We start from the raw sequence: 15,109 nt of genomic DNA, 5'->3' as shown, positions 1-15,109 counted from the left end.
CAAATAACTTTTGCAAGCTAGAAGTAATAGTGCAGTAACTCAACAAAACATTGTTCCACAAAAGGAAACTTCAGGGATACAAGTAAAAATGCTGGAGACGTTTACACTTCCACACCCAAAACAGGGCAGAAACACCACAAACGTCACACACCCACACAAAAAACGGACAACTTCAAAAGTAGTAAACTCATTTGATATTTTTCTTCCCTTCTGCTTTCTCATTGGGCCAAAAACTACAAGGCTCAGTTTGAAAGTTATCTTGGCAAGCAGCCAAGGAGCACACCACGTGCCATAGCCACATGCAATCAAATCTAAACTTCCTTGGAATGTATGGAGGAGAAGATGTTCGTGCGCATTTATGTCTACAACTACATTACAGCATCAAGCTTAGAACATATTGAGTGGGGTGACATCCATTAAAGTTTCAAGATAAAAGCAGCTTACACAAACCATGGCATCTGACACAAACTCATATGTTCAAAACCAGTCTAGTTTCATAAAATAGTTCCATACCACATTAAATTTGTGCATTGTTTCTGTTCAAAAATTGTCCCCCCCAAAACAAATTCAAATTACTACCGTCAATAAATATGTAGTAAAGAGCTTTCTGCATTATACAGTGCTACATATGCAGAACACATACAGCTTCAACATAACTGCAGTATGCACTCTGGGGTTGCTGATGCTAAACTCTGTAAAACCATTTCATAAATGGCAAGTCAAAGAAGTAAAATGGTTATGGTACATTTGAGTGACTGGTCAAGAATTTCAAGATGCAAAAGCAGCACAAAAAAAACCAAATAATTTAAATACTATAATGTAATAGGATACATTTAACATGCTGTGTAGCCTAGACCAGATTGGCTTGCCTTTCAGTGCATGAGAGGTCCAAGGGCGGACTTACTGGTGCAGACTTCTGAAAAGGCTTGAACAAAAAAAACACACTAAACAAGAAATAGCAGTGAGTTGTTTATTTCCCCACTCTTCTGCAAATGCAGGAGGTAAAATTTAACCGTGACAGAACGATAACATAGTCAGTAAAAGACTATAGCATACTAACCCAACCCTCCCCCAAAACAAAAAACAATTAAAATGCAATATTGTTTCATTACACTATTGCACAATCAGTAATTACGTACCAACTTCTGAGCTGACCAGCAGCTTCCACTGCAACTGGGCAAGACACAATGATTGAACCAGCATCTTACAAACCCGGGATAAAAAAAACCCACACACAAAAACAGCATGATGGATTTTGGCTTCTTTAGCAATATGCCTTAATTGAGCTTTGTGCACACAAAATTAAAATTGACAATTGTGCAGTCTTGCATGTTCACTATCCAATGGGCTATGCTGGGTTAAACTGGGAAGAAAATTACGCCTAATAGAAATGCCACCTGCACAACCCCAGACAGTAGCATTTTAAATAATTCCATTCACTGCCAAAAAAAAAAAATTAAAACTTAAAAACACACACTCACACAACTCACTCGGACAAGTGCTTGAATGGCAGCATCAACTTGTGATGGAAGAGGCAGCTCCATTGTTCGGAGTTGTGTTTGTAGTTTATACAGTGGATATTTAGTCAAAACAGCAAGATCTCCTGCGGCTGTAGCTTCATTACTTTTTCTGTGCTTCTGTTTAAAGGAAGCTGTCAGGTTACAGTTGGCAGTGACAGAGACCAAAACTCTGCAAAAAGAAAACTCCCAATTGTTCACCAATTCAAACAAACCAACCTAGAAGAAACTGCTTTGAATGCTTAACAGTACGGTGTTTGCGTTGGGGTAAAATTTAAAACCAAACCCTGGAGAAAAAAAAAAAAAAAGAATTTGCTTTTCATTCCAAAAGGAGGAGTAGTTGTCCAACCCCAGTTGTGTGAAAATGATTGAACTGCCTTTAACTTAATGTGGAAAACTAGAAGTCGTCCTCTTCCTGCAATCCATAGCTGCTCTTACAACATCTTAAGACGACTATATAAATCTCTCTTGCTCTTTTCTCCCGCCCATGTGCGGCTCTTCATGCGGAACTTCCTCAGATCTTCTTTGAAGTCCACGTGGTGCATGGGCCTGTAGTCTTGTGGTTCACACTTTGTCTGTTGGGCATACAAGAGACAAAAACTATAACACACACCAAATCCCACCAAAAAAACACCACACACACACACACAGGAGTGTTTAATCTGGCACAAAAAGACAAGTCAACTAGACACCAAATTTGTAAAGTTAAGAAATAATCTAAAATTAGTATCACCAAAAAAATTGCCTTTTGTTGATCCACAATTTTTAAACAAATTAGAGTCCAAGACATATGTCCAAGACACCTCATTTCTGTACTGTAGTGCACTGTTCAAATTATGTAAATAGTAATCTGCAATTTCCTGCCAAATATACATACATAGTGAAAGTTCCTTTCAATTCATATTCAATTAATTATAAGCACACTTCTCTCACAATGTACATTCTTTCATTTCAGCATTCAACTCTATTTTTCCAATGCTTCCTACTCAGTTGCTGAGCCTGTCTTATTTGAGGCACTGCTTCGGTTCAATGAACCAAATGAAGATGACAAGAAGCAAACAATCTGTATAAGTCTCATTCATTAATGCTTGAGCCCCCTTTATAAAAGCTAAGGCAAGGTATCAGCTTCCACACTAACAAAACATTTCTATACCTTTATTCAGCTTTAAACAAAAAGGTGCCATTTGTACAGATACTGTACCTAGCTCGCATGAGGAAAAAAGCTATTACTCCAATTCAGGCTTTTTGGCATGGTTATATTTTTGCTACATTGCTATATTACTTTAGTAACAATGTTACACTCTCAGTTAACTAGATAGCAGACACCTACAGAATAATAAATTATAACCTTCCACATTAAACAGGGAAGTTTCCTTCTTGGTGTATCCAGTCGAGTTCAGTTATTTATTGATCAGTCTATAGATCAAATCAAACTACCTTCATGGAAACAATCATATATCTATAGCCCTACCACAAAATTTCCACACCTCTTGCCTGGACAGCTGTTTTGTTAGGTTCCATGACATTAATGTCATTCTTCTGTAGACGGATTAGAGCACAGTAACTAAACCTACAAAGGAATGGCCTGATAATCCTCTTGGGGAGCTTAAAAAGAACTAATGGTACCGCAAATTTAACTAAGTCCAGACAAAGAACTGCTAAGGCGTGGCACTAGTTTAGCTATGCCTAATCGCTGGTATAAAGGTCTTGCTGCAACAAAAAAAACTGAACAGACCTACCAAACATTCACTTTGTATTTGCCAATCCAATACTGTCCCTACACTACAAAATATCCATTTATTTTGATTAAGAGCATGACACCTGCTTTCAAATAAAAGTATCCATATGGTTTCCATGTGGCAATTTTTGATTAGCCTTTCCAAAGGCCCGATGATATTAACATATGGTTCTGGGGCTCTTTGTACGAGCAAGGCTTTTTATAAGGTTGGATACACAAACATAAAACTTGCCCATTTGAATTATATAAAATTAGTTCAGTCAAGCCAGTGTTCTGCAAAAAGCTTGGACTGAACAGCACCTGCTTCAAAAACGAGGCAAGACAAATTAAGAATGTGGATATAAACAAGGCATTCACAATAAGTCAAGATTAACCCTAACTAGCCCATTATGAGAAAGTGCACTAAATTAAAACGAAAGCAGATATACATTTACATAACGTCACAGTAATTAAAGGATGCAATTATTTTTCTAAAGATGAAAATTTAAGACACTTGCCTGAAATTTAGGAAAAAATTCTCTGTATCCTCCTTTAAGGATATATAGTTCTGGATAATGCAGGTTGGGATACTTGTTGAGCATTCGATCTCTTGTTCTGATGAAGCGACACATACGTGGCCCTCTCTCTGATGAGAACTCGCAGTGAAAGATAATCAACACCCGCTTATCTAGAGAGGAGGGTGTGATGGGACGTTTTAGCAGATAATCCTCCACTTCAACCTCCATGTGCAGGTTCAGTGCACCCTGAAAGAAAATGAAAACTTATATTCTACTTGCTTGGATTTTGCTTTTCTATCTTCTTCCTTGTTAGATAAACTTTGAATGTGGTATCTTACCTTTATGTGTCCCCCATCAAACTCATATGGGTAACGGCAGTCTATAATCACAAATTGCTCAACAAGATGAGAGAACTCCCCATTAAGCACTGCCACCATCTGAAAGGAAAGCCACAGATATTAATCATGTTTATATTACATGCATGATTTAAAAAAAAAAAAAAATCAAACAATACCTTCAAATAAAATCACTAAAGACTGAATACTGCCAACACTGAACTAAATGTCTGTTGTAGTATTTGTGAATTAAGACTGAAACAGCATGCCACTTGCACTTTTGATGTTAACCAATTACTATTACATGCCCTTAAATGATCACTAGCCGAGGAATTAGTGCTCCCTTCAAAAACTACTTAATGAAAAAAATACATATGACTACTAACAAAACTAACAAGTCAGTTCTGGACATATTGGGTGTTAATGCAACAAAATTTTGAGATGTTTAACTTCTACAGAAATCTTGGGCACTACTTGAGTGAAAGCAAGCAGAATATAGACTAAATGCAATGTACAACAATTTGAATACAGACTAAACGTAACATACAATAATTTGTTCTACTCCAATAGAAGTTTCAGCAAAATACAAATTTACTTGCACTGTAGATTGCCATTTTTAAAATGGGCGTGTACTCTAGGAGCCTTTAAAAGGAAACAGATAAACTTTATAGTATTCCATATAAAGTTATGGAAGACCTAATCCTTTGTAAATGGAAATACTCACTGGTCAGTTTAAACACCCTAAACAACCAGAGCATGGGTCACTCGGGCTCTATCATTTATCGACAGATTTAGAAGTCACACCCAGGCGAGGTGTAAAAAAATAAAAATCAGATAACTAAAATGGAAGGGAAGTTGCATGGCCAATTTATAGGTAGGGAATTTTAAAATTACACTGGATGAAGAAAAACTATAAGGGAAGCATTATGTAGTGTGCGCGCCTCATTTTTCCAATAGCTGTTCAAACTAAAATTAACACTTTTGAATCAACTCTGGCATTTAAACCATTAAACATCAGTAATATTGTACTGATCAAATCATTGACTTTTCCTGAAAGGACAAACAAACAATCTTAAGCAGAAACTATTTCCTCAAAATTTTAAGCATTTTATCTTTACAACGCAAAAAAAAAAGAATATATATATTCTAGCCCATACTCACCATTTCAGGAGTAATGTATTTAAGGTCCTGATGTTTACCTTCTACGGTAGGCAAAATAAAAGGCTGCACCAAAATTTACATGGAATATAAAGAGGAAAAAAAAAGTAAAACACATTTTCTACTGGAAGGCATACTGTATCACAACTATACACATCTAGACAAAGCTCTCATTACCTTGGAAAAATCGCCAATGAGTTCTGGAGTATCATTCTCTATCAACTTCCCAATGTCTGCATCACAGAAGGACTTTGATCTCTGGGCAAAACGACACTTCTGCAGTGAAGGATGATGGAATGTTACATTTAAGTTACACAAAACTTAATCATAAAAAAATAAATCCAATGAAGTGTTACATTAATCTCTTATAACTCTACAGAAGGGGGTGGGGGGTGAGGGGTTTGAGAGAAAAAGAGAGGAGTCGGAAAAGACCTCCTTACATACAACTAACCATTAGTTCCTGCTCTTCAAAGTCATCATTTACTACCACTGCACCAGCAATACTCTTCCTCCTCTTCAACTTCAGTGGACTATTCTCATCATGGGGCCGCTCTGGCCTCTTCAGTGCCGGTCTTGTTATGGAGCACGGAAGAGATGGAGTTCTGAAAAGGCCTCGGGGTTGACCACGAATTATAGGCTGCTGCAAGTTTTAAAAAGCACATTACAAAAATTGTATTATCAGGTAGATTTTTGAGCACTATTTAAAAAACAAAACTGGGAGGGTGGTTAGAAATCAATTCTAATTAATCGATCTTAGTCTAGTTCAAACCAGTGGTTGGTGAAACAACCAAAGACAATCTCTCACCCACGAGACACTAATATGCCATCAACTAAATAGGTGCATTTCAAAATTTTCTCGATTAAAAAATGTCTGGGGAGAACCAGAGTAATAGGAAAAAAATCCACACACGGACATGTGAAAACCATTTAAAAAAAACAAACCCCAGAGTACAACTAGAATGCATTTAAAGTAGTGCAAAAAAATGATACTACAGTATTACGAACCCGCACAAAACACTTTTCCACTTTGGTCTAATCAAAATCCTTAAACTCAACCAAAAATGCCACAAAGAAAACCAAAAACCCTTTAATATAAAATTAAAATACATTAAAAGTTAAGACTTGAGGCTGTGTCTGAAGGTTTAACTAGACAGCATGCATACAAATCCATAACACTACACAGTTATGGTTTTGTTCAGTGAAGAGCCAATATCAAAGGCCAAGCTGCTTTTGCAACAAATTCCAAGAGAAATCTCTCCCTCGCCCCCTGAACCGCCCCCCCCTCCCCCCCTCCCCATTGCTGTTCCTGTGGTCAACCACCATCTCCACATATTCGAGTAAGTTAATTTCTGCCTACCAGAACAGGTACAAAATTCTATAAAGAATTATGCTCCTCCCATCTACTACACCACTTTATGAAGCCTCAGAAAAAACCCTTTAACCCTCACCATAACCGGTAATGTTACCATAACCAAGCTCAAAGAATCTAAAGTATCCAACCAGATGGGCTCAATTGTGTCCTCAAAACAGATTCAGATCATTAAGTAGTCAATTGCCATATCATGCCGGAGGACTCCATTTCTTGATTTATCAAACGGAAGCACCAAAATATTGAGCTGAAATGAGCTGTTGTACATAAGTTAAAGATGAAGGAGTAATACAAATATCAATTTTCTTACATTATCCACTTCCTCCTTCTTGCGGACTAGTGGAGCAGTCAGTAGGCTAGCCATCCCAGTAGGTACATCTGCATCATTCTAGCAAAAAAATAAAATTGCACAAAGTTAAACTCAAGAGGCAGCAAATATAGTCTTCAAAACATGTTGCTGTATAAAGCCTAAAAATTACTTTGAGGGTATTAGTGACAAACCAAATAGATAACAAGACTACTCAAATTAATGGTCAATAAAAGGATAGCCATGGAAGAGAAGATTCCCTAAATCACAAGTTTTGCTGCCAACATGTATCATCTTAAGTGGATAGTATCAGCTATAAACCTGACAAATTGGCATAAACACTTTGGGCAAGATTTCAAATCACAGATCCAAAAGATCACAAACTGCAAAATTTAATAGGTCATGGGAATGGTCTCAAACGACAGTGTTGTCAGACACACAAGTGCATGGTTTCTTTAATGATGCAAAGGTCATCAAAACAGGGATAAACAGACACTCCACATGGTAGTTGACAAATACCAAAGAATGACGGCAGGGTTGCCATTCACAAACTACATGAATCTAGCACAATCATAACCTGCAAACACTGAACCCATAAACAAGGGAAAGCAGAAAAAGGGTGATGAGCCATCTTTCACTCTACATTTCTTAGATCAATAGACAGAAAGCAATACCTTCAGCCACAATGTTGGATTTCAACTATTACATAAGTGACAAGGGACATATGATGTGGACAGCTATCTCATTAGGTTAGATTGCACTGTATGGTTGTAGGAACAATGAATTTGGCCATTTTCATGAACCATGTGCACAATTAAGGGAATACTTTTTGCACAATAGTGTTCCTATTCCAGAATCATTAACCCCTGGATGAAGACCAATGTCTTTCTTGGTCACTGAATTAAAGGATATTAGTGCAGAACACTTTGTGGGATAAAATAGTGAAAAACTACTATGCTTTTCTTAGTACAATATGTCATGAAACAGAAACCGCTTCAATCCTTCTTGGAATGATGTCACTTAAGTTTTGAAGGCATGGGGTAGCACTAGACATTAAGACTCTTATTGCAACTATCAGTAGACAAAAAAAAAACCCCATTCCCTGTAGATGATTGGGTAATTATATATTAGGCTATTCTTAAACCTTATTTCAATTTAGCAAGTTGACTGGTCATGTGATTAAAAAGGAAAATGCCATTGAAGTTATAACCACCAAGCAAAAACATTCACCTCTATTTCATCATCTAGAATTTCAAGGAATCCATCATCGTCCTCATCATTAATAGAGCAGGTAAATGAACTACGACGTAATGAAATCGGACTCTCATTTTCTGGATGTGCCCACTCTGGTGATGGCGAGAACTGCAGAGACAGAATAGTGGAAGTTTCATGAGAAAATAAAAAACAGGACAAATGCCATCAGATGCATATGGGACAAGGAGCATGCACAATAATCATTTCAGCCTTATATCCTCGCAGAGAATCTTTGCAAAATGTATAGCAACACTAACACAACAGAGTCCAATAAAACAACAAGTAAACAAAGTACAACAACTATGACAATTATACACTTAAGCATAGTTATACAATTTTTAATCAGAATGTTAATTTGACATTTAATATTTATATATTCAGGACTGACGAAACAAGAAACTCTGGTCATGTCCACGCCCATAGCCACCCTAACCCCCTAAACCAGATGCATACACTTTGTTGTGGACAAAAATGTATGCTTCAAGACTGTTTCCTTATGGTTAACATATGAATTCAACTTCCAGCACAAGAGATCTTGGATATTTTTGGCAACTGTCAGGGATAAGACTGCCCAACCCCACCAACAAAAGCATAGCCTACCATGAGTGCAGGTGCAGAATTTGGCCGATTGGCAAAGGCTTCCTTCCCATCACTTCCATGGATGGTATGAAGTCTGGTGCGGGAAATAGGCCGTGTGGGTTTCTTGAACTCAAACCCTGCCTAAAAACAAATCCTCATAAATTACCAGATAGAAACCAAATCACACCAACCTTGTTACAGAAGCCATATCAAAACACGAACAAAGTAGAATACAGATAATGCCTTCTTACATTCAAGTTCTCTTTATCAGATTCCACTCTACTTGGACATTCAGATACAAAGGATTCAGCTTCATGATCTCTAGGTTTAAAGGAAGGACTTGAGCCAAGAAGACTCATCTGTTAAAAGGAAAAACACTTCAGAATCTTCACTGCTTTGGCATACTGCATGTTCAGACAGATATGCACCACAAAGCCCTACCCAAACAAGACTACAGACAGCAAAATTCTGCAAAGTGGTGCAATACACGTCTATCATTAGCTGCAACTACGAAAAAAAAAAACAGTTACTGTACATAAGATAACATACCGGTAAAGACTTTATTCTTCTGAAAGGTACTTTGGTGCTGGAAAAAAAAAAAAAAAATTATTTTTTTGTTTTATATATAAACAAATTTCTACAACTTCAAGATAAATGAAATTGGTTTAACTGACCATACTCTAGTGGCTATATTTTTAAATTTCAGTGTTTGTCTTATCCTATATTTGGCTGCTGTACATAAAATATTTCAGGCATCTGCCACAAGCAAATTGACTTATACAAAATAAAAATACGGTTTTAAATTGCACATTAACTGAAAATGAACTACTTTTTGAATCAAATTTATACAGTGTCTCCCTCCCCCCCATTTAACAATTTTGCTTTCATTAAAATTAAGTCCACCCCATTTCTAATGTTTGGCGGTGCCCAGTTCTGGAGTACCACTCAACCGAGGGATGGTCTCAGTTCACCACAACTGTACTGACAGCAAAAGCATTTCCAGTCAACCACTTTTTGCACCACTCAGTACAGCTATGTGTTGCAGGGAGCTGGACCTGATCCTGGAACTGTCAAGACCAAGACAAGAACCAACTGAAGATGGTATGTTAATTACAGGGCACACTAATCCATACAAGACTAATTTGCCTCTATTCCCCCTTTCTCTGTGAATTAGACACACAGAATTTAATCAACACACATATTGCCCTAGTTTTTTTTTTTACCCTGTCTTGCATGGTCAGTATTTAAGTACTTAGGTAAACTTCCTTGCCTAAAGGGAGGAAGTCAGGGGATTGATTTTTATAGTGTATGTATTCTGGCAGGAAATGTAGAAGGAACAAAAAAAAAAAAAACACTTACTCTTTTATTACTGGAACATTGTCATATCTGCAAACCAAAAACATTTACATTTAGAAAATTCACTGCACAAGCTTAAGACAAAAAATGTAATACATCAATTATTAGCCTCTTGGCTCTATACAGTCTCAATGCCAAAACAAATTAATAGAATCCACAAAGGCTGAAAGGACAAGCAGGGCCCCCTTGGTCCTTTTGTGGACTTCCCTTGACACAACTATTCCACCTGTATGCAAATCAGCCTTATTCAAGAGCTTGGGGCCCACACCAGTGTTTATTAGTAGGATGCCATATGTCGACCCTGAGGCATCATGCCAGCCCCCTAACTGGCTTCAACTGCAGGCAGATGCTTTTCTCAACACAACTGCTGTGGCTGGGGGGGGAGCTAAGGAAAGGGGGTATGGACAACTGGAAACAGCCCTTTCATCAAAGCCATTCAAGTGTAGAGAGCTCTTTTGAGCACGCGTGTAAAGAAGACAAAACACATTAGTGCAGGGCAGATGGGAAGCGTGCCAAACTTCACATAGCAGAGGCTAGTAAACAAATCCTAATCTGCGGATATGCAACAGCTGCAGTGGAATTTAAAAACTTAATGACACTCAGTCTCCCTCATAAGCAGCTTCCAGTCACAACTTCATGCTACACAAGTTAAAGTAGGAGAGAAAAAAAAAAAAACAAAACCACACATTTCTACATTTTAGAATATTCTATTTAAGATAAACAGAATAAGCTTAAAAGGGTAGTATAGTAAACCATTCAACATAAAGACCACATACTCTGAAGGAGGGCATTAAGCTTTCCCAACATAAAAGGATACTGAAAGACACGCAAATTAAAAAGCACCAGGTGAATGTTCTATTTGACTTGTGGGTTTTAAGGTTGTTTCCTCTGTTTAGTAAGGGTGGAAGTACTTTTTTTTATTATTTAAGTTTCAGATATAAAGGAAGACTTCTAAAACCTCTTGACCACCTTTAACAAGTTCTACAGCACAAAATGAAACCTTTGGAATATTCTTTACAGTGTAACAAGCCATCTTAGACAAAGAAACATCTTGAAGCCAAGTCAACTGTGCCACAACCCCTTGACCCCCAGCAACAATGATTCTAATCCTCAAGGCAAGTGATCCAGTCATCATTTAGACTGGAGCTCTGTATTAAACAAAAGCACATACATTTGGCATGGTGGTGGTGTAGAAAGAAAAAAAAAAAATACTTACAGTTCATCAAATATTGTTGAATCTACGGGGCTTGGAGAATCCATGCAAAGACCTGCAAGGTAATAGTACATGCTTCAATATTTTGCTGTAAGTGTAATCAAAGGTGTTAGTAATACATCCAAGCAAAATCTTAAACTTAATCTTAAAAAATGCAAATGCCACCATTAGCAGCATTGCACTCTTCAAACTGGTCTAATAAATTAAAAACATTTTCACACAAACCTAAATGACTACCACACACCAAAAAAGTAGTCACTAAGTTTAAAAACTCTAATTGCACTTGCAAAATGCAACCCAGAAGTCACTGAAAAAGGATTTCATAGGGCAGGGCTTGGAAGACATTGTGCTGAAGCACTTTCCCCCCCTCAAAAATGTATTGAAAACTTGCATTTGATATTCGAAATCATGCAGGGTCTCCTGAAATAAAGGCCTTCTATTTAAAAACACACCATTACAAAAATGTCAATTTCCGAAAACAATTACATCATACATAGGTAGCAACACCATGTAGTTAATCAGCACACCAACAGCCACAGAGATTTGGGATTAAAGGACACCTTAGGGAATCTGGGCAGACATTTTTGCTATACATGCATGTGCTTAATACAAGCACACTTTTCAAACACATATATTAAGTGCAACCATAAAGTGACCTCAAGGATAGGAGCGTGTGCCCTGCAATGACAAGATACTCCCTCCAGAAAGGATTCCTGTCCTACTCCCAGATGCTACCAAGATAGGCTTCAGGATGCAATACCCTTACAGTGGAATGGGTATGTAAAGTAAACCACTTTAACAGTTTGGTTTTTCTTCTTTTTTTATAATTACACAGATGACAACTGTTTCTACTATAACCTATAATAGTACAGATTCAACCACCACCACAATGTACAGCAGACCCTGAAATGAACACTTTCCTACAACTATGAAACTCAGCTGTGAGCTTCTGAGAAAAGGAAAAATGAAGCTTAGTCTGATCTGTCAAAGCAGCATCGCATTTTTTAAATGGCTTCATATAATTTTGCACATAATTTAACTCAAGTTGGAAGGATTATGATCCCTTTATATCCACTACCTTCTAAATTTACACATCAGTGTGGTACATAACTGCCAGCTCCAACAAATTTCAATTCTCCACCCCAAGAAGGCTAGCAAACAATGAAAAATTCAAATTAAAATAACCTGCATCCGAAGTGTCTGAAGCAAAAGATGGCACTTTGTTTAGTGTGTGGGGTCTTCGTTTTGGAGTGTCACTGTAAGAGAAAAAAAAAAAAAAGACTGATAAACTGGTGACCTTAGCTGCAAGCCACAACACGAGAAAGGCAGAAGGTAGGCGGCAACCCACCAAGCTAAGAATTCAGGAAAGCAGCACCCACACAAAGTCAACATTTGGAATATACCTACACTTTTGCACCTTAGATCAAATTTCTAGTGCAAGCTGCCATGCACTGTATGGCACAAAAGCACTTCTGCATTGACATTTTAACCCAACCTCATCAATAAGAACCTTAAATGGCCTTTTATTCTCCCTGAAAATATTACTTTTACTGTACTCCCAGTGATGAATAGGTATTTAAGAACAGCAGCAGCTATGATCTTAAAACGCTAAATGAGAGCCATAGTTGACACAGAAACGAAAACGCAGACTCCACTGGGATCACACACAGCCAGTCTCGGACACCAAGCGAGGATTTTTTTAATATATAAATTATATATACTAGCCCTCACAGCCTGCCCAGAAGCACTTGGCTATACAAACCGTGCCATAGTGGACTTCAGAAGGCAATTTATATAGCGATTATCAACCAACTCAAAACGCTTTACATACACAATAAAGGAGACAATTCAACCACTACCACCTGGATGATGCGACAATTGTTGCACCAGTACGCTCACCACACACTAGCCATTAGGTGGTGAAGGGGTGACAGAGATAACCAATTACAGAAAGACGATCAGTTGATCAAATTCATTAGTCCATGGTGAGCAATTTAGCTAGGAAATCACAGACATCCTATTTTTCCAGCTGCAACCCAAGATTCCATGCATGGTCTCCCATCCAAATGGTTGTCCAGGCCCAAATATACCCCTTTTCATGTGGATGACCTATTCTGAAGTGCAGGTGGTACGGCCGCCAGAGATGGACACGGAATTGCACACCATGATGAGAAGCCCGTGCTTCAGCAACGTTGCAGGACCGAGCAACAACCATACAGTTCGCCAAGGTGGTGCAAATTGCGTAACTATTAATGCCCGACAACTTGGCAAAAGGGCAACAGGCAAATGTTCAGCACAAAATCGAAAACCACCTTTCGATTATTCGGGAAGAGTCAGTACATTTGACATAAGCCTTAAGTGAACAGACAGCTTTCTTCCAAGTTTTAAATAGAATGTATTCACGTGTCGCTACATTTTCTACGTCCCACCTCAAACATCGAGCGCGGTGTTTTCCATTATCAAACTCAAAACAAAGGAGTGCATTCGTAAAGATGTCAACCAGAAGGGTTTATCGACTCATTAAATACGAGATTGATTTAAGTATCCCCAGCCAAACATACGAGGGAAAGAGACCATATAAAGAAATGTTTCAGTCTTTCGGACCATAACACTCGCAGATGTACCGCACACTCGCCCTCTGCTTTTCCCCAAGCAACTTACCTGCCAAGTACATCCAGGTTGTTCAGTCCGTGAGCCAAGTTGGTGATAGGCGACAACACGGCCTGGCGCTCGGGAGAGTACAGCGCACGCATGCATGGAGGAGCGCGGCGACAGCTTCCCAGCTGCAACGATGAAGAAAGCCCAGGGAGAGTGCAGGGCCTGCTGTCATCGGCTGCAGGGGCTAGAGAGGAACAAGCGGATACCAAAGGGTTCACCTCCATCTTCTTAATGGCGCGAACGCCAATACAAACAGTATCGCCGTAGTCCGAGAAGGAACAAAGCAATCCGTTTGCAAGCAGCTTTCCAAAAGCAACTGATGCGAGCAAGCAAAAAGAACACGAATTAGCAAGCAAAAAAAGATTTAATCATGAAAAAGAAGTTGGCGTGCCATTAAATGACTTTCAGTAGGAAGACAAAGCTCATCGCCACACTCCGGTACAGTTTAAAATCAACTAAAAAGAATGAAAAAAAAGAAATGAAAAAGCTAAAGACGTGCGACGTCTCACTACAGCGATAAAGACAAAAATAACATTACTAAATTTAAAACCAACTACTAAAAACCAACATCCTCACGGTCAGAAACCCCACCGCTCCTCTAGTTTCTGACCGTCAACCTCTCTTGAAAAAAAAGCCCGCAAAGAAGGTATTTATAATCCGAAAAAAACAATGCGCGTAAAGCGCCGACTTCGACCAATCATAGAAGCTCTAATATCACTAGACCCACCCCATCCACCATTTTCCAATAAGAAAAGCAAAGAACAAGGGCAGGGCTTCTCCGCCTAACTTGAGTGTTCGATCTTCTAACCAATCACAATTCGATATAGAGACCGTTCAACCTCTCAGCTTTGTCACTCGCTAAAAAAATGAGGAAAAGGGGGCGGGAAATGTAGCAAACAAAAAATAACATATTTTTCCCGCGGAGCGATTTAAGCTGCCCATGATTCTTTTAGCCAACCAGAACGGTCGATGCTTAGTTCTAGCCAATCGCGAGAGCAAGTTTATGACATATGACGCTCTACGTGGCGATGCCATCCTAAAAAAGAAATATAGGTGGTGTAAAACATAAATTTTACCACTTTAGTGAAATGTGAGTGCTTAAGAGGCCCTAGTCCAGTTTTTAGACTC

General features: G+C 38.4%; 1 protein-coding gene across 1 annotated transcript; it reads right to left on the bottom strand.

Annotated features, from left to right (window-relative positions):
• Positions 1-1,223: 1,223 nt before the first annotated feature.
• Positions 1,224-14,605, bottom strand: cdc25b (cell division cycle 25B). The gene is made up of 15 exons (XM_039751930.1): positions 13,985-14,605; positions 12,509-12,579; positions 11,327-11,378; positions 10,114-10,140; positions 9,304-9,340; positions 9,006-9,113; positions 8,776-8,895; positions 8,152-8,283; positions 6,925-7,002; positions 5,697-5,885; positions 5,423-5,521; positions 5,249-5,311; positions 4,091-4,189; positions 3,753-3,998; positions 1,224-2,092 (listed from the first exon to the last, which is right to left on the bottom strand). The coding sequence occupies exons 1-15, from the start codon at positions 14,203-14,205 to the stop codon at positions 1,952-1,954; spliced, it is 1,683 nt and encodes a 560-aa protein (XP_039607864.1). The 5' UTR covers positions 14,206-14,605; the 3' UTR covers positions 1,224-1,951.
• Between the last annotated feature and the right edge of the window lie 504 nt (positions 14,606-15,109).

This window comes from Polypterus senegalus, chromosome 4 (assembly GCF_016835505.1).
Source record: "Polypterus senegalus isolate Bchr_013 chromosome 4, ASM1683550v1, whole genome shotgun sequence".
In the NCBI taxonomy this organism is placed as follows: domain Eukaryota; kingdom Metazoa; phylum Chordata; class Cladistia; order Polypteriformes; family Polypteridae; genus Polypterus; species Polypterus senegalus.
The sequence above is the reverse complement of the archived record's forward strand: the minus strand, read 5'-3'. Positions and strand labels throughout refer to the sequence as shown.